General features: G+C 35.9%; 1 protein-coding gene across 25 annotated transcripts in view; it reads left to right on the top strand.

Annotated features, from left to right (window-relative positions):
* plecb (plectin b) overlaps nucleotides 1-19,761 on the top strand; it is a 156,063-nt gene that overhangs the window by 119,290 nt on the left and 17,012 nt on the right. For 13 of the 25 annotated variants that reach the window (XM_077206528.1, XM_077206537.1, XM_077206587.1 and 10 more), the window contains 20 exons: nucleotides 266-372; nucleotides 2,339-2,458; nucleotides 4,066-4,161; nucleotides 4,618-4,745; nucleotides 7,046-7,139; nucleotides 7,247-7,401; nucleotides 7,831-8,146; nucleotides 9,456-9,533; nucleotides 9,619-9,780; nucleotides 9,965-10,069; nucleotides 10,686-10,781; nucleotides 10,909-11,034; nucleotides 11,983-12,135; nucleotides 12,216-12,370; nucleotides 14,659-14,785; nucleotides 15,745-15,928; nucleotides 16,022-16,042; nucleotides 17,502-17,659; nucleotides 17,946-18,121; nucleotides 18,596-18,734. In XM_077206528.1, the coding sequence (XP_077062643.1) occupies nucleotides 266-372; nucleotides 2,339-2,458; nucleotides 4,066-4,161; nucleotides 4,618-4,745; nucleotides 7,046-7,139; nucleotides 7,247-7,401; nucleotides 7,831-8,146; nucleotides 9,456-9,533; nucleotides 9,619-9,780; nucleotides 9,965-10,069; nucleotides 10,686-10,781; nucleotides 10,909-11,034; nucleotides 11,983-12,135; nucleotides 12,216-12,370; nucleotides 14,659-14,785; nucleotides 15,745-15,928; nucleotides 16,022-16,042; nucleotides 17,502-17,659; nucleotides 17,946-18,121; nucleotides 18,596-18,734 (2,696 nt within the window). The remainder of the gene's footprint in view (nucleotides 1-265; nucleotides 373-2,338; nucleotides 2,459-4,065; nucleotides 4,162-4,617; nucleotides 4,746-7,045; nucleotides 7,140-7,246; nucleotides 7,402-7,830; nucleotides 8,147-9,455; nucleotides 9,534-9,618; nucleotides 9,781-9,964; nucleotides 10,070-10,685; nucleotides 10,782-10,908; nucleotides 11,035-11,982; nucleotides 12,136-12,215; nucleotides 12,371-14,658; nucleotides 14,786-15,744; nucleotides 15,929-16,021; nucleotides 16,043-17,501; nucleotides 17,660-17,945; nucleotides 18,122-18,595; nucleotides 18,735-19,761) is intronic. The other 12 variants (XM_077206555.1, XM_077206660.1, XM_077206605.1 and 9 more) reach the window with 1 other exon arrangement.

The following is a 19,761-nucleotide window of genomic DNA, read 5'->3' on the forward strand; positions in this document are numbered from 1 at the left end:
CACACATCATTATTAAAAAACAAAAAGTATGTGCCCTCATAATCTCTCTCTCAAAACGACATGTCTTTTCTAATGATGTGTGCACTGACATAAGATTGAAACGAAAACAATCAAACAACCCAATCAATTCCTGATGAACAAAATAAAGTCCCGGTCACAATACTACAGTCTGCTTAAACAAATATCACAAACAGTCACACATTTTAATGTCACACACCAAATGAAACAATGAATTCTAACTGATCTACAATACTTTTCATTGCAGATGTGGATGTGCCTCATCCCGATGAGAAATCCATAATCACCTATGTGTCCTCCCTGTACGACGCCATGCCACGAGTTCCAGACGTCCAGGACGGCGGCAAAGCCAAAGTGAGTTTTCTTCTCCTCATTTTAAAATGACGTAATTGCCGTTTGACAAACCAGTTCCAGACATAAGCAGTCAGCACATAGTTCAGTTAATATGCAGTCGAACCAAATCTAATAAAACTAATGAAGCATTTTTATGAATGAGATTTCTTAAGGCTTCCTGACCTTGCTCATTCCCACGCTAGTGCTAAATAGCATCAGTGTCTCAGACATCAGACTCTCTGAAAATGACGAGAGGTTCATCATGTACTTGCAATCATTTATGGCTTTGTTCCAGATCTCGTGCTTTTCTTTCTTTCGTCCAACACAAAAGGAGAAGTTTAGTAAAATGGAATTCGTGTGAGGGTGAAGAATTTCCCATTGCAGATTATGCTTGCGTTCAAGTTGGTCACGCAAATTCGTCACCTTCACAAACAGAAAGCTGCTTGGTTTGAAAGTGACGTCTGTGCTTCATTCATCGCTCTGCTATTGACAGTAGACAATGGACCTTTTTTGCCCGAAAAATCTTGCCCAAATTTCATTAATGTGACTGCGCCTTAAGACTGTTGAGCTCCAAAAACTGTCCAAACTATATTCCAAGTCTTTTGTCTTGGTTTTCACAGCAATGCCATAAAATAACCGTAATTGTATGGTTATTACATTTTATAACATTCATATTATATTATATGAATCTTTAGGGATCAGATGAAAAGAACCATTTTTTCTTAGTGTGAAGAACTTTTAAAAAAAATCTAAAGAACCCTTTTCCACTATAAAGAACCTTTTGTGCAATGGAAAGTTTCCATTAATGTTAAAGGTTCTTGGTGGAACCAGATGTCAACCTTTAGTTTTAAGAGTGTGCATTAACTTTGTGTGAAGAAAGGACAAAAATATTAATTATTAATATTTGTTCTTTGCATACAAATATGGTGAATCAAGAACCTTTTTCCCCTCATCATACTTTATAGTCAAAATATCAGAAGGCTCTTATTTAACCTCCATGTTTACACCCTAATGCCTGCTACACGCTGCGATTTCTGCAATCCTATAAGATCATTACAGATCACACTGTACGACATGGATCTAATAAACTTATCATGTAAGTAGACTGTACAATGATGACAATTATTGAATCGTAAGCTACAATGCAAGTTAGTGTAGAGGAATAAAACGTCATCACCAGGATGTGCTAGTGGTAAACAAATAGAGCATGATGAATCGACCTTTGGCAATTGTGTTTTATATGTGAGCTGAAAAGTAAGCGAAATAGGAGAATATGGACGCGGTCATATCTAGGGAAAAGAGGCCAACTTGGCATGACAATCTTGCAAATGGAGCTTGAAGTAAGTAGTTTTAAGTTTTAGCGCAATGTCGCGTTGATCAGTACGCCATTTCTTGTTGCATTTTGATTGGCTAGTCAGTAGACGTGGGTCGTAGCAGCAAACACACTGTGAGAGGATCATGCTAAAGATCTGACACTGTCAGAAAATGATCGCAGGCTATCTTTGAGCCGTCTTTGAACCTCTCTCACTGTACGATGTAGGACCATCGTTTACGAGCCACGACCACAGAAATCACCACGATTGGTCAATCTTTCGTCTGGGACAGCCCAAAATTGTACAATGTGTACTGGCCATTAATATAGATAGAACGTTTAAGAAATATAATGTAAACTTTAAGAGGTAATAGACTTTGTGTTATCTGGATCCAGTTGCTGTCAAATGCAATTTATTTGATTCCTCCTTCACACCATCAGAATCTATCATGAGAAAGAGAATTAAATGATCTGTGTGAGCTGTGTCACAGACTATCAATCAACCTATCAGGATCAGCTATTTTGGTACTTTGATTCCTCCCTCCCTTCATATGCTGTTATCAGACAAGGCTACGCTTGTTGACCCTTAATTGAGTGAATGTGATAAGTGACTTAGCACAGGGGCAAAAGAGCTTTTCCTGTTCTCTCCTGAACAGTTTTTGTTCCCGCTTGCAGGAGCTGGAGCTGCGCTGGCAGGAATACTATGAGCTGATCACCGTTCTATACCAGTGGATCAGACATCACATCACCATCTTTGAGGAGAGGAAGTTTCCCAGCAGCTATGAGGAGATTGAGGTGAGGAACGCTAATATGACGTCTGCTGTTGTGTGGTCTGGGTTGCTACTAGTTACTGTTCTTATCTAGTTATTGAATGAATTGCAGACTTAATTATCTGTTGTGAGATCCACATTGTCTGGGTTTTCTGTAGCATTACTTGGGTTAAAAGATCAGCTCGGTCACCAGCATATGCTATGATCTGCGTTCTGGATACCATTCAATTACTTTCCTTGATTAACCAGAAAGTGGTTGAAGTTTTGCTGGTAATATTTAGACCAATGGAGCACTTAATATGATAAACGAGTCTTGACCAGCATATAAATGTACACCAGTCTAAGCTAGTCTTTTCAGCAGGGCTGGTAACTTGTTTAGGGTCATGTAAAGAGCATACACACAGGGATACAAAACCAATGTTGGGAAGTAACTAACTTTAGTAATGAATGATTAAATTAGGGATTCCACAAAATTTACTACATTTTTAATTAGCGTGAAAGTAGCTTTTTGGGGAAGTAATTTATTTAAGTGACATTGCATAGTTTCAAACAAACATTTGAGTCGCTGTGCTTTATTTATTTATGCAAAACATTTTGGTTCATGATATTTCAATTTGTTTGTGCACTAAGTTAAAAAAATTAGGGTGTGTCTAGTTTTATTAGTAGCATTTAGTATCTATCTATCTATCTGACTATCTATCTATCTATCTATCTATCTATCTATCTATCTATCTATCTATCTATCTATCTATCTATCTATCTATCATCTGTCCATTTCCATCCATCTATCCATTGTCCATCCATTCATAGCCTCCTTGAAATAGTTTTTAAAAAATTAAATATTGATTAGTTTTGAGCTTGGCAAACAGTTTAAAAAAGTCAATCTCGCACTGTTTTAAAAGAAAGGGTTCTGTCATGTGCTTCATATAGAGAACCTTTTTTTCCATCATGGGACCCTTTTACGCATTTAGTTTTAATTAATTAATTTTGTTTTACTTCATTTCTCATTTTAATTCAGCTTTATGAATTAAACAGCTTGTAAACCTTTTATCACTAAGCATGAAAGTATTATGCAATAATTTTAGACATTTGTCCTTGTATAGAAGTCTTTTTTAAAATGAAGTCTAGAACTCTAGGTTTCTATATTAAACACTTTGAACCTTATTTCTACGAGTGCAAACACTGTCAATAACCTGGGCTGAACTCTATCCTGTTGGAAGAAATCCTTCTCTGCAGTGCATGAGTCATGTCATATGACACCTCATCATGAAGAGCAGGCGTTCAGTCTTTGAACGTCTTTGTTTGAGTTTGTATGGCTCTGTCTCTTCAGGGTGTGGCGGCTGGGTAATGGGTATATCATCTTAGTCTGAGGGAATGTACTTATATTACCAGCTTTGTGAAACAATCCTCAGTCATGTCAGTCCATGCCAGATGAATAACAAGGATTTTTTTTACCAAAGGCACTTTTAACAAATACTTACTGAACCATTCAAATGGACCTGCTTAGGATGATCAAGGTCAAACTGTGTCTTGCACAATTTATACTATATGAATATTCCAGCATCTGTTTTTGTATTCCAGCAAGCTGTCTATGTGTTTATTTATTGATTTACTTGTGTAATTATATTGTAGATTCTATGGCGTCAGTTTCTGAAATATAAAGAAACCGAGCTGCCCGCCAGAGAGTCCGACAAGAGCCGCTCCAAACACCTCTATCAGTCCTTTGAGGTTTGTACACTGAATGTCAGAATTCATAATACTACAGTCTTGGAGATTTAAACATTTAACATGATATTCCAAAATAATTGTCAACACTTTGTTTCAATAGTCCACTTTACACATTCTACTGACTATAAGTAACTTTGCAACTCCATGTCAACTAACTCTGATTAGAGTATTAGTAGACTGTCTATTAATATCTGCTAACACTTTATATTAATGCTCCTGACAGACATTCAACTGACTATAAGTTACTTTACTACTACATGTCGGCTTATATTCTACAAACCCGAACTCTAACCTAACAGTCAACTAATACTCTGAGAGATAGTTGCGATGCAGTTGCAGAGTTGCTTACAGTTAGTAGAATTTCTCGAAATAAACTGAAATTTAGTTGACCAATGAATCATGTGAAAGTGTTTAATTACTTCTGTCCTAATATGTTGTTCTGCAAATTTCCCACAGAGTGCAGTTCACGCTGGTCAGGTTAAGGTCCCTCCTGGTTATCACCCCATTGACGTTGAGAAGGAATGGGGGCGTCTTCATGTGGCCATCCTGGAGAGAGAGAGACTGCTCAGAATCGAGTTTGAGAGGTCAGGAACATGTTGAAAACACACACCTCTCACTCTGCTGTCCTGTTTTGTTGTAGTTTTGTCTCGTGGTCATTGTCAATATGGGAATATAATGGGTGCTGACTAGAAAAACACAGTCTACCAGTCCAAAAACTGACATACATCAGCCATTATAACACAATGAAGGACATTCTAGACTAATAAGAGCTGCATGAGAATGATACATTTCTACCGGATCTCAACATATTTAGATACTTAAGCAGCACTTTGAATTTCGTTGCACTTGATACAACATATTAAATCTAAAAAAAGTGTTATTGGCAGACAGAGCTTCTGTCGTCACTCTTCTTCATCTTTTTTTGTTTAGTGACTTTTGATTTTTTTGTTTTTTTGTTTGTTTATTACATTAACTATGAACATGTTCCACTATTATGTTACAAACTCTTTTTGGTAACACTTTATTTTACAGTGTCCTTGTTACATATGTTACATGTACTTACCATAGTAATAACAGTAAATTATGCATAATTACACGAAACTAACCCTCAAACAAACCCTAATCCTACCCTAACCCTATAGTAAGTACATGTAGTTGCTTAATATTGCTCAGTACTTAAAAATATAATTACACTGTAACAATGACACCTTAAACTAAAGTGTAACCCACTTTTTGTCTGTATTTTCATCACTATATTTATTGTTTATTCTTTTAAAACTATCTTAACCATATGACTGTGTATGTTTACATATTAATACCATAATGAATGACAGTGTGAACCTAAGGGTGTTTCCACATGCAAAGTGCTTAGCCAATTACAACAGAGATCATTTACATACTGACATCTTAAAGGTGCGGAAGTCAAAGAACTAAATTACAGCCATTTTGATGAAAGAAACCTTAAACTATTTGTCAAAGCAATGGGGAATGGAGAACATAATTTATTTTTTAGTTGTAAAAGTCTAAACAAAACCACTTTAAATTTTGGTTTGGCTTATAGAGATTGTTATAATGTTATGACATCCTTGCAATTGAATAATTTAAACTTCCCAGTGAAGTGAAGCAGTATAGTAAGATTACTGATTTTCAATGTAAGTGAGAATGTAAACGAATTGTTCTCTTTTGATCTGGAGTAAATGAGATTAAATGAAACCGTTATTAATATCAATCATCTAGAAGGAGGGAGTATCATCTAAAACAGGACACATCCCCTGTCACAAGACAATGTTGCTTCTCGCTGGACAAGAGTAATGTGCAGCACACAGATCCTTTATGGACTGGACTGTGGAATGGCTGACCAACAACTTTCTCCTGGCTGTGGTTTGGTCTGTCCGAGTCCCACGACAGGATTATAACAAGAAAAACATGTTTTTATGCATTTCGGAGAAAGTCTTACATGCTGTTGGATTGTAAAAAATGGCCTTTATGACTGACACATATCGGTTAGAGTATTTGCTTCGTCGCGGAAAACTGTGAGTTTCTTAATTATTTTTAACCAACTCACATCCAGGTTATTTTCAGTGCTTGGATGAAGTAATTTCCTATCATATTATTCTCATTTGTATTAATTTAGTTTCAAAACAAATATTGATTTACAGACGGAATATGTTCTGACATGTTTATTTTAATGCAACGAAAATCCTATCTATCTATCTATCTATCTATCTATCTATCTATCTATCTATCTATCTATCTATCTATCTATCTATCTATCTATCTATCTATCTATCTATCTATCTATCTATCTATCGTCTGTCCATTTCCATCCATCCATCGTCCATCCATCCATTGATAGCCTCCTTGAAATAGTTTAAAAAAAAAAATATTGATTAGTTTTGAGCTTGGCAAACAGTTTAAAAAAGTCAATCTCGCACTGTTTTAAAAGAAAGGGTTCTGTCATGTGCTTCATATAGAGAACCTTTTTTTCCATCATGGGACCCTTTTACGCATTTAGTTTTAATTAATTAATTTTGTTTTCATTTCTCATTTTAATTCAGCTTTATGAATTAAAAAGCTTGTAAACATTTTATCACTAGAAGAATAATTAAATAACCACTTAGCATGAAAGTATTATGCAATCATTTTAGACATTTGTCCTTGTATAGTCTTTAAAATATTAAAATCTTTTTTAAAATTTAAAATCCTATCCCTTAATTCTATTGAAAAAACAAACTCACTTCCAGTCGAATGTGTGAGAGTCCTGCGTAGACATGACCTTTGACTATTCGCCATAACGTCTGGTCCCGATTTTCAGCTTATTCTGGTCAAGAACTATCAATTTAGGAAATGTAATTATTTTTATGCAAATTCTGATCATTTCCAGGTTAGAACGTCTCCAACAGATTGTCAGTAAAGTGCAGATGGAATCAGGCATGTGTGAGGAACAAATCAAGCAGACTGAGTCTCTACTGCAGACGGTGAGAGCATAGATCTGTTGAATCTTCTAAACGCTGTTATTATTCAGTCAAATTTGAAGTTGCTGTAAAGGCTGTGACTGTGCATGATAATGTCTCTGTTGTCGCAGGATATTCGTCTCCTGAATGCGGGGAAACCAGCGCAGCACACAGTAGAGGTGGAGAGAGATCTGGACAAAGCCGATGGCATGATCCGTCTCCTCTTTAATGACGTTCAGCTTCTCAAAGATGGCCGCCACCTCCAGGCAGAGCAGATGTATCGCAGGTGACTTCATCGGATGTTTCTTAGCACTACTATAGTGGAAAACCTTCTTCCAGTAGCCTGCGGTGCATTAACCGGATTTGAAAGTGAATTCTTTCAATATACATATGTAAATATGACAAATTGAGGCCTGGTTTCAAAGACAGGGCTTAGATTAAGCCAGGATTAGGCCTAAGTTCAATTATGACATTTAAGTGTCTTTTATAAACATGCCTTAAAAAAATATTACTGGTGTGCATCTTGAGACACCGAGGCACTGACATATTTTACGATATGCCTGTTCAAGTTGCTTTCCGGTAAAACAGCACATACGTGTATTTTAGGGAATAGGCTTAAACCTTGTGTATAAAACCTAGGGCTTGTTTAATCAGACTCACTGCTAAACCTCTTTAAGTCAAGGAAAAAGAATAACTTGTGATTTTCTTTTCTCAGGGTCTACCGCTTACACGAGCGCCTGGTGAACTTGCGCAGTGACTACAATCTAAGGCTCAAGTCCAGCGTCAGTACTGTTTCTCACATCTCCATGACCTCGAGGACTACACAACGCGCGCGACCCGAGCTGGATGAGGTCACTCTCCGCTACGCACAGGACCTGTTAGCCTGGGTGGAGGAGAACCAGCGCAGGATCGATTCCTCCGAGTGGGGCGATGATCTTCCAACTGTGGAGTCTCAGCTGGGCAGCCACAGAGGTCTTCACCAAACCATTGAGGACTTCAAGGCTAAGATTGAGCGAGCACGAGCAGATGAGGTACTTGTTTTTTCAGGGTTTTTTTTTTATGAATTGTTCATTAACTATTTCCCCGCTAAGCATTTTTTTTAAAGTCACCGCCAGCATTAAAAAAAGCAAGAAGCTTTTTGTTTGAGCAAAAAGCTGAGAAAAAAAAATATTTTTGTCAAAGACTACATCCTGATCGGATTTAGAACGATGATCGAAACAGATGGAGTAGATCGAGTCCATCAACACCCCTAAACCTTCACAGTCCTATTGCTCAACCTGGGTTGACATTTTATTCAGTAACATTAGGCAGTTTTGATTTATATGCTGTTTAATGTAAATGATTGCATTCTTTTATTCATATGCATCTGCTTACATATGCTATCGGTTGTTTCTGCTTCTTTTTTTGCCTGTGTTTTGATCCTGAGGTTTTGTGTCATAGCGTCCCCTACCGTATAACAGTGAAAACACAGAAAGCCGGAAATTTCTCTCAATGGTGGGGACAGAGTTAATAACAAATTATGCAACTATTGAAAGTATATATACTATATAGCTAATCTCAACTGCTTGATTGTTTATGTTGTCACATAGCTCTCTATATAAAGTTGGATACATAAGTCTAACTTTATCCGCATACATAGAGTATACTTGCATACGGAGATATTCACTATATACTGTAGCAAATCTCAGCTGCTTGATTGTTTATATCATCACAAAATGTAAACTATATTATAGCACAGCTCTTTTTATATAGTTGAATTTATAAGCTTGTCCAACTTCATCTGCATGCACACGGTATACTCATGAAGTTTTTTGAATGGCTTTTAGAACTGATTGAGTTAACAGGATTTAATTTTGTTTGTGTGACTGTATGTAATTGCTTTTGTTGTATTATCTATAGTGGTAAGCACTTTGGTCAATGGCAGGTGTTTTAAATGTGCTATAGAAATAAAATTTGTATTTTATTGTATTGTATTTTAAAGCAATATATACTAGCAAATCTGAGCCACGTAATTGTTTACATCGTCTCAAATGTAAACTATATTATCACACAAAAATATATTAAAAGTTAGGTATATAAGCATATCTACAGTGCATTCACATAAAGCGATATATAGCCTACTTTATAGCAAATAATGGCTGTGCAATTATTTTTCGCGGAGCTCTTATCTGCTAAATGTGGCTATAAGGCAAGAAGATATTAACATTAATATCATGATTAACTGTAAAGCTGCTTTGAAACAATGTGTGTTGTAACTTGCAACTGGACTAAACAAATGTACAATTTTACCTTTAATTTTACTTTAAAGAGCTGACGTCTCTACCTCTTTGTATATTTCAGAACCAACTCTCGCCTGCTAGTAAAGGCACATACAGAGAATATCTGGGCAAACTGGATCTGCAGTACAACAAACTGCTGGTGAGTGTTCCAACCAGTAGCTATTAAAAACCATTAAGCCGGTGCACTTCTGTGTAAAAATATACTGTATTTTTATTCTCTCTAGAACTCCTCCAAGTCCCGTATGAGAAATCTTGACCATCTATATAACTTTGTCAGTGCCGCCACCAAAGAACTGATGTGGCTTAATGACAAAGAGGAAGAGGAGATCAATTACGACTGGAGTGAACACAACACCAACATGGGTGCAAAGAAAGAGAACTACTCAGTAAGTGTAGCGCAATAAAAGCATTTTATAAACACGTTTATTTGTTTAGGGTTAGAATTAAGGGGAGATTGGTTGAGAAATGGGTTGTTCCAGGACTTATTGCTTATTGTAGTTGGGAATACCGTGTAAATAGAGAATATTTTACAGTTTGAAGTGCTGCTTCATGGCCTAATTAATTCCCCAGGGACTCATGCGTGAACTGGAACTTAGGGAGAAGAAGGTCAATGACATCAAGGCCACTGGAGACAGACTCATTAAAGACGGCCATCCAGGCAAGAAGACTGTTGAGGTACGACATGAACTACACTTCTTATCTTATTCATATTTCTAATATGCTTCAAGACTTAGAAACGCTTTGAACCGTCGTTTGTGAGCGTCTTTGGTACACTGCAGTTTTTAGGAAGCTGATTTTTAAAAGGAAACTGTCTGAATCTGAGATTGGAAACAGGAACATAGTGTTGATAACATAGTCAAGCCCAAGGCCAATCATATCAATTACCATTATGTGTCCGACGTTGTAAAGAGAAACGCATTACCATTCTGATACATCGACTTGTAGACGAACCTGTAAAATTAACTCTTCACTTCAGTATGCCATTGTGCAGCGTAAAGTTGAGTGAGTGGATCTCTGAACTAAGTGGAGGCGGAGACTAATTTTAATATTATTCGTGTATACTAAATGAACCAAGGGTGTAGAGTTACATTTAAGCTATTTTAAGGCATGAAAAAATATGTCATTTTGATTATCAAAGAAGAGTTTTTAAGGGATACAATTATTGACTGTAGGGGACTTTAATTTCTTTCAACAACAACAACAACAAAAAAACGTACCGACCCCAAACATCTGGACGCTAGTGTACAGTATGTTGTATTTGTTACATGTGTGTTGTGTTGGTGATCCTCAGGCCTTCACCGCAGCTCTGCAGACGCAGTGGAGCTGGATCCTTCAAGTGTGCTGTTGCATTGAAACTCATCTCAGAGAGAACACTGCATACTTTCAGGTACGGCATCATCACATGCCCGTCCGATATAATGTAACCACGTTCTTTACCACAGCAAATCTGTTGGTCAGCCATGTAAAGCACTATCCTTCTCTTTCTCTTCCTCCCTTGTCTGTTTTACCAATAGTTCTTTGCTGATGTAAGAGATGCTGAGGAGAGGATGAAGAAGATGCAGGAGAGCATGAAGAAAAAGTACATGTGTGATCGCACCGTCACTTCCACTCGTTTGGAGGATTTACTCCAAGATGCTGTTGTGAGTTTTAGTAGATGGCTTATAGGGTAACACTTTAGATTAGGGAACACATACAGTATTCACTATAAACTACAGGTTTCCCCTCAAAAAACTTCTAATTACTACTAATTGATAGTAAGGTAGTTGTAGTAAGTTTAGGTATTGGGTGGGATTGGGTGGGTACAGTTATTAGTAGTGATTTTTCACTGCAAACATTTACTGAAGAGATCTTATGTACTGTAATATTGCAACACTGACAAGGATGTATTTCCTTAAAAGTCATTATTTAACATTAGCTACGCAGACAGTCACTTCAATTGTCATCATTGACATCAATCACTACTTGATGTAATGATCATGTAGTGATGTAGTGTTTTATTTCACATTGGTAATACTTTACATTAAGTTCTCATTTGTTAACATTGTATTAACTCACATGAACTAACGATGAGCAATGTAGTTTTTTTAGTTTTTTTTTTTTTTTCTATTTTTAAAAAATAGAAAAAAAATTCAATTTTTTTTTAGAAAAAAATCTATTTTTATCTAAATAGATTTTAGATAAATCTATTCTATTTATTTATCTAAATAGAATAGATAAATAAATTCTATTTATTTATCTAATAAATAAATAGAATATTTATTATTGTAGAATAAATATTCTACAGCATTTATTAACCTTTTTTAATGTTAATGAACTTGTTCATGTTTATGTTAGTTCACAGTGCATTAACTATGTTAACAGATTCAGCATTTCATCTTAATAGTGTATTAGTAAATGTTGAGATTAACACTAGATGACTAAATCCTGTAGAAGTATTGTTCATTGTTAGTTCATGTTAACTAATGTAGTTAACTAATGATAACAAATGAAACCTTATTGTAAAGGCCTGCCAACATTTCTTATAACGGTATACAATGAAAGAAAGAAATCAAATTGAGAAGCTTTGAAGTAACAGAGTTTCACCACAGGAGGAACGAGAGCAGCTGAACGAGTTTAAGACTGACATCGCCGGCCTCAACAAGAGAGCCAAATCCGTGATCCAGCTGAAGCCACGGGACCCCACCACCTCCGTCAGAGGAAAACTGCCCATCCAGGCCGTGTGCGACTTCAAACAGATGGAGGTAGACACAGTCGCGTTCGCCATAACACACACCAGCCTGTGTTTTGTGCTGCATGCTTAAATCCCTGTTTCCTGTAACAGATCACGATGCACAAGGGTGACGAGTGTGCGCTCATCAGTAACTCCCAGCCCTTCCAGTGGAAGATCCTGCACCGCTCCGGCAACGAGGCTGTTGTACCGTCTGTCTGCTTCCTCGTGCCGCCCGTCAACAAGGACGCTGTCGAGAGTGTCTCCAGGTGTGTTTACTTGCATGTCATGTGACCTTTAACTGTCATCAGAGAACCATGAACATGCAAATGTGTCATTCAATTATTAAAAATATTAACTTAAAATCTCAGAGAGATACACTACGAGTCAAAAGTGGGCTGCATTTGTTTGATTAATATTACTGTTTTTTGATGCTTAAAAAAACATTAATTATTATTATCAATGTTGAAAACAGTTGTGTAAAAAAAAAATCAGGATTCTTTGATGAATGAAAAGGTCAAAAGGAAAGCATTTATTTGAAATAGAATCTTTTGTAACATTATAAATGTCTTTACTGTAACTTTTGATCAATTTAATTCATCCTTGATTAAAAAAAGTATTGATTTCTTTTCTTATAAAATAAAGATTCTTACTGACCCCAAACCAAACGCTGGTGTTTAATGTTACAAAAGCTTTCTATATCAGATAAATGCTGTTCTTTTGAACTTTCTTTTCATCAAAGAATCCTGAAATAAAAATGTAGATAACCTTTTTTAACACTGATAATAATGAGAAATGTTTCTTGAGCATCAAATCATCATTTTAGAATGATTTCTGAAGGATCATGTGACACTGGAGTAATGATGCTGAAAATTCAGCTTTGATCGCAGGAATAAATTACACTTTACTATGTATTCACATAGAAAAAAGCTGTTTTAAATTGTAATAATATTTCACAATATTACTGTTTTTTTGTTGTTGTATTTTTTACCAAATAAATGCAGCCTTGGTGAGCCGAAGAGACTTCTTTCAAAAACATAAAAAAATTTACCGATCTTTTGACTGGTAGTGTACTTCGAGTAAATCTTTTGCGCCAAACAGGATAGGCTGTTAAAATAAATTTGCTAACCCTTGCCGTCGAAAAATAGGGTAAAGGCCCGTTCACACCAAGCACGATAACTTTAGAGATAACGATAAAGATACAATTCTAAAAATCGTTCCCCATATTAAAGAATAACAGAGTTCACACCACAACTATAACGATAAAGATATGAGGAACGATATCATTGGGATCACTTTCAGAACGATTTTTTTCCAGCTGTCGAACGATAAAACACTGACAGCCAATCAGAATCCATTCTAATTTAAAGGTCTCGCGCATTTAAAATGGCAGATGACATTGCAGAGAAGTTAATCGTCGAGGTACAAAAAAATCCTCCACTGTTTGACAAGTCAAACCCCCTTTTCAAGGATATGTTAAAAAAGATGGATATATGGAAAGCAATCGGTCGTATTTTGGGAATAAATGGTGAGAAGTATTAGCGATGAGATATTATGCAGTTTAGCATAGTGTAACAAAATTACCTCAGGTAGGCTATCCAGCGAGTTTTGACAACATTGCTGAAGTTGCAGTGAAAAGGGCGTTGTATACATAAAGTTGTTGACTAGGCGATGTTTTTATCCCATCATTGACTTCGTCAGCTAAATTCACTGTTAGATTAGATCGATTACACTAGACTTGCTAGATTCACTGTTTAGATGCGCTCGGAACATAGCATGCTGGCTGAGGAAATCTGCTGGCAAAGACGTGTAAAGGCAATAAGAACAGCAAAAACATATTCAATGACATGTTGTAAACAACAATTATAATAAAATTCGGATTCTCCCAATTCCTCTCGTCTTTTAAGGATATCGTGTACCCAAAAGCGCCTGTTCTCCTTTTGATATTTTTTTGTAACGTAAAGCAGCAGCAGGTTATCCATTTTTGCTACTTTGAAACCGCAGCGCGGGCGCGCGCGTGCTTAGAATAAAAAGACCGTTATCGGTCGTTGGTGTGGACGCATATATCTTTATCGTGTAGACTGTCTGCTTAATATCTGCTAACGCTTTATTTTGTTGGTCCCCCAAAAGATATTCTACTGACTATAAGTAACTTGGCAACTACAAGTGAACTTGTTCTCCTAACCCAAACCCTAACACCTAACCATAACCTAACAGTCTACTGACAGTCTATTACAGTCTACTAATACTCTAATGACAGTTAGTTGACATCTAGTTGAAAAGTTACTTATAGCTAGTAAAATGTCTAAAGTGACTATCGAAATAAAGTGTAATCAAAAATAGGTATCTTATAAGGATGCATACATTTGATTGCTACCGTTCATCATATTGTGAGTGTTCCTCTGATGCCTAAAAATACTGTCTAGTTTGGCAGCATACTAAATTTAGAACAGCTACTGTAATATCAGTGAAGAGTCACAGATTTCTCTGTAATAGACAGTACGACCTAAAACATATTGAGTAATGTTTGTGACTGTTGTTATGTTGTTTCTCACAGTCTGGAGTCTGGTCACCAGCAGACACTGGTTCTCTGGCAGAAACTACACGTTGACCTCAGGAGTCTGCTGTCCTGGCAATACCTGATGAAAGACATCCATCTCATCCGCTCATGGAACATCACTATGGTCTGTTCTCTCCTTTATTCATGTCATTTAGTCACGTCTTGATGTTTGAGCCGCTAACTCAACAAATAAGGGATGACGAAATGTATTTGTGAAACTTAGTTAATGTACTGGCTGGATGTTTCCCTCTAGCATATGTAAAAGAAAAAAATGTGTGCTTACATCAGAATCTTACATCACGATATTAGTAATTTTATCACAATGTTGCAATTTTTGCTTTGAATAGTTTTTACAATTAAATTATTAAATGACATAAATTACACACACACATATTGATATTATTATTATTATTTTTAGTAACTAGAATGTTTGGGGTGTGAGCGTTTGCATTATTGAACAAAATGTTCAAGTATCATCAAGTTGTTTAACACAGACCTTATTTTACTCATAAATTGAAAAAAAAAGCATTATTAAAAATACCAGGAAACCAGTGGAAATTTAGTCTTGCGGGTTTTGATGTCAACTTTATTGCACTTGAACAAAATCACTTTGTTTTTTAAACCGCAAGGCTTAAAAAGACATTTAAATGATTAGCTTTCGTTACGGCACAGCATGTAAACGGGGGTCTAAATTCTCTATTGGTTTATCATGTATGTGTGTACATCTCCCAGACATAATTCTACAGTAAACAAGATGGGATTTTTACCTCTAACTCAGTAACTTGATTTTTTTGGATCAGTTGGAGATCCACTGAGTTATATTTAGGAAACTAAACAAGGAGAATTGCTTTATTGAATAACAGGCCTTCAAGGGCCCTCCTAAACAAATTAAAGAGAAGAGAAGAAGTCATTTGACTGTTTTAACATCTCAGAATAAGTTTGCTATAGATTATTAATTTTAAACAAAAGACAAAATGAAGATTATTGTTATCCCGCCATAGCAATAATCACGGGAAAAATGCAAATATAATCATTTTAAATTTGAAAGCTAAGGGTTTACATGTTTGTCCACTGATGTTTCAGTTCAAGACGATGAAGTCAGACGAGTACCAGCTGATTTTGAGGAACCTTCAGCTGCACTATCAGGACTTTCTCAAAGACAGCCAGGACTCAAAGATTTTCGATTCGAATGACAACATGCAGATCGAAAGGGACTACAAGGAGACCACACTGTATTTCGACAAACTGCTCCGCACCCTGGAGAAAGGTACAGACTAAGCCCAATGTGCACCACGAAACACTTGAAAAATGAGGGTGATATTTTCACAGATGTTGAGTAACTGTTGAATTCACGTTACAGGAGCAGCTGTCAGAGCACAGGGTGAGTCTGGTGCTCCCGCTGACAGTCATGAGCAAAGTTTGGTTATCATGGATGAGCTGCTTTATTAATGAAAAACATTGTGTTTTTCGTTCCTGTGTTTTAGCTAACTGTGCATCTCTACAGAGTGTGCATGTATTAAAAGCTCAATATAGTAGCATAATACAGAGGAAAACCGTACACTGGTCAAAGGATGAATTTCTGACTCTGTATTGTTTATATATTTGTAGTTTAGATTACATTTAATAAGGGAATCCAATGAAACATGTTGGATTTCCAACATGGAATGGGCAAATTAGCATGAGAGTGCAATCCTGAAAAAGCGCCGATGTGAGTGGAAAGTTGTGCTCGTGATTTACTGACGACCCACAAATGAAAGAACACAGATCCAGCCGGAGCATTTCCATAATGACCAACACGATTTACCAAGAGCCACTCAAATTAGCGTCTGGTTTAAGACAGGCTTTTATTGGACGGCAAATAATGGCGCAATAAATTGACTAGCGCAAACCTTAGTAAATCACCTTGCAAGATTCATTTAAATATTCTCCTACTTTTTAAATGGAAACTCCTACAAATGCATGTCCATTAAGGTCAGCTGCAAAAATAACTGTCGACACTTTTTCAGGGCTGATTTTTTACTGTGTGTCTTTATATATTTATATACGGATATTTAATAGTGGGAATAAAGTGTTTATCTGTAGGGTTATAGATAGGGGTATTATCTTAATATCGATACTGTTTTATAATAAAATACATTGTGGTGCAAATAGTATCTGCCACTATTTGCACTAAGCATAAATAGCATCTAACAACTATTTACACTTAGTGCAAAGAAAATACTACTATTTTCACTTAGTGTAAATAGCATCTATTTATATATGCACTCAGTGTAAATGGCATTTAACATAAAAAAATAAGGGTCACACTTTAGATTAGGATCCAATTCTCAACTATTAATTGTAAATGTTGCCTCAATAAACTCATATTAATAGGTAGTAAGGTAATTGTTAAATTTAGGTATTGGTTGGGATTAAGGGATGTAGAATATGGTCATGCAGAATAAGGCATTAATATAAGTATAATAAACAGCCAATAAATTAGTAGTATGCATGCTAATAAGCAACTAGTTAATAGTGAGAATTTGATCCTAAACTAAAGGATATATATATAATTTTTTTTTGTACTTTTAAATTTGTTATGATTTAAATACAAAAATATGAATATATAATATTTATTTAATAATATATTTTACTGTCATAAACTGTAATAATCCCTGAAATAGGCTTAATTTTCTTAATGCATAGCATTTTATATAGTTTCTTTTCTTTTGATTTTGGAATGGCATTTTTTCCACAGAAGGAATGTGTGTGACATGAATGTTGGCTGCAGTGCACAAGTAAAGGGAGAAATAAATGTGTTTATTTAGAAAACAGTAATAACAAATCTTTTATCTTCACAGGTGAGCAGGATGAATCCACAAGCAAGTCGTACATCACCCAAATCAAAAACCTGCGCCTGCAGATCGAAGATTGTGAGTCTCGCACAGTGGCCCGTATCCGACAACCTGCGGGTAAAGATCCGCTCAAAGACTGCATTCAGAAGACTACAGAACAGAACGTACGACAGTCTTATTTTTATTCTTATAATAATGCATCCTGATGGTTTTTTTTAGCTCATTTATTATTATTTTAAATGACAAATCTTATTACCATACTGCAGAATAAATTTAAAGACAGTGCAACAACTATTAAAACAATATGAGGTATATGAGAGTGATGAGATTTTTTCTCCTGAAAATATGAAAAATGTAAATACACTTGATAATGGTGTGAAATATGACTCTTTGTCATATTTAACGAAATGGATCAGATCTTCTGAGAGTTTCTGTTTCTGGCTCAAACAGAAAGTGCACGTGGAGTTGGAAGGTATAAAGACGAACCTGAATAAAGTGTCCCAGAAAGCCGAGGAGGTCCTGGCGTCCCCGGAGCAGTCCAGCACCCCCGTCCTGCGCTCAGAGCTGGACATCACCCTGCAGAAGATGGACCAAACCTACAACCTGTCCTCGGTGTACCTGCAGAAGTAAGGACCACTCTCACACACGCAGTATTGGTCGTTCCACAGCAATCCATTGTTCAGAATACTAGTCTCAAGGATGCTGCTTTTCATTCATGTTGTGTCTGTAATTAACTAGTGTGTACACTACCGGTCAAATATTTGAAAGAATTAAGAATTTTCGAAAGAAGTTTCTTATGCAAAAACTATTTTCAACATTGATGATACTAAGAATTGTTTCTTGAGTAGCAAAACATCATATTAGAATGATTTTTGAAGGATCATGTGATACTGAAGACTGGAGTAATGATGCTGAAAATTCATGGGGATAAATTAAATTTTAAAATATATATTACAGCATATTCAAATCAATCAAATAAAATGCAGTCTTGGTGAGCAGAAGAGAGTCATTATTATTTTATACTTTTGACCGGTAGTGTATTATTATGTACTAATTTAATAAGGCATAAGATTAGATCAAGGCATCTCTTTCCTTTGTAGACTTAAGACAATAAAAGTTGTGATCCAGAACACGCAAGGGGCAGAAGATGTTGTGAAGAGATATGAGAATCGCCTGCGTGAGGTTCACACGGTTCCTACAAACGTCCAGGAGGTGGAGAACTACTGCTCCGAGCTCAAGGTAACATGGGATGAAATATTTAGTGTTCAATGATTGACCCTTTGTTTTATATGACACTATTTATTTAATATATACAATGATGCAGATGAGTGGTGCTCAACCTTTTTGACTGCAAGACTCCTGTCAACTACAAAATTCGGAGGACGGAAAATCCTAGTTTCCGTAGATTCAATTTCCGGATTCCAAAAGTTTTAAGAGCTGAATGTTCTTCCAGGATCCCTCTTTAACCAATCAATTTACATGATGTTTCCAGTTGTTTGTGATGTACTGGATAAGGAAGAATAAGAATAATTTCTACTATTTTCTACCCAAATATTTTAGAGCTTGGAATAACTCAAAAATGTTTATTCATCATGGAATTTAAATATTGTATTTACATTTCTTAGCTTTAGAAATCACACTTTAAAATTAGTGTGAAAAATGAATTCTTTATATATCCCGATTTTACAGTTGTTGAGGGGGTGAATTAAAAATATTATAGAAGTATATCGATTTTGTTTTAGATATTATAATGCTTGTTTTGTCTTATTTTAAATCAAGTGAGTAACTTTTCGGAAGTTTGCTGAGGCTACCTAGTGGCCCCCGAACCTTTGGTTTAGAACTCCTGATCTAGATATATGAATAGACAAAAGTTGAATTGTGTCAAATAGGATCAGGATTTAGTTTAGTGGACCATAATGGTGAAATGTGGCATTCTTTGGGCAAACAGATAGTCATGTGTTGGACTGATTCTCAAACCACAGTGCCACAGTGTTTGGGGAAAATCAACTTTCAAGTGACTGACTTAGAGATGACTCTGCAAAATAAACTGAAAACAAGAACATATTTTAACAAGGAAATAAAACAACAAATAAAAATGAATGAATGCTCTCATCATTTACCCACCCTTATGTCGTTACAAACCTGTATGATCCTGGAAAATGAAAGTTATTTTAAAAATTGTTGGTACCCAAATATTTCTTAGTGACTTCCATTATTTAGACAAAAAAAAAAAAAAATACAGCGGAAGTCAATGGGAACCGAAACT

The sequence above is a fragment of the Siphateles boraxobius genome, unplaced genomic scaffold (assembly GCF_051911475.1).
Source record: "Siphateles boraxobius isolate OS27281-9 unplaced genomic scaffold, OSU_SipBor_1 12, whole genome shotgun sequence".
Lineage (NCBI taxonomy): Eukaryota > Metazoa > Chordata > Actinopteri > Cypriniformes > Leuciscidae > Siphateles > Siphateles boraxobius.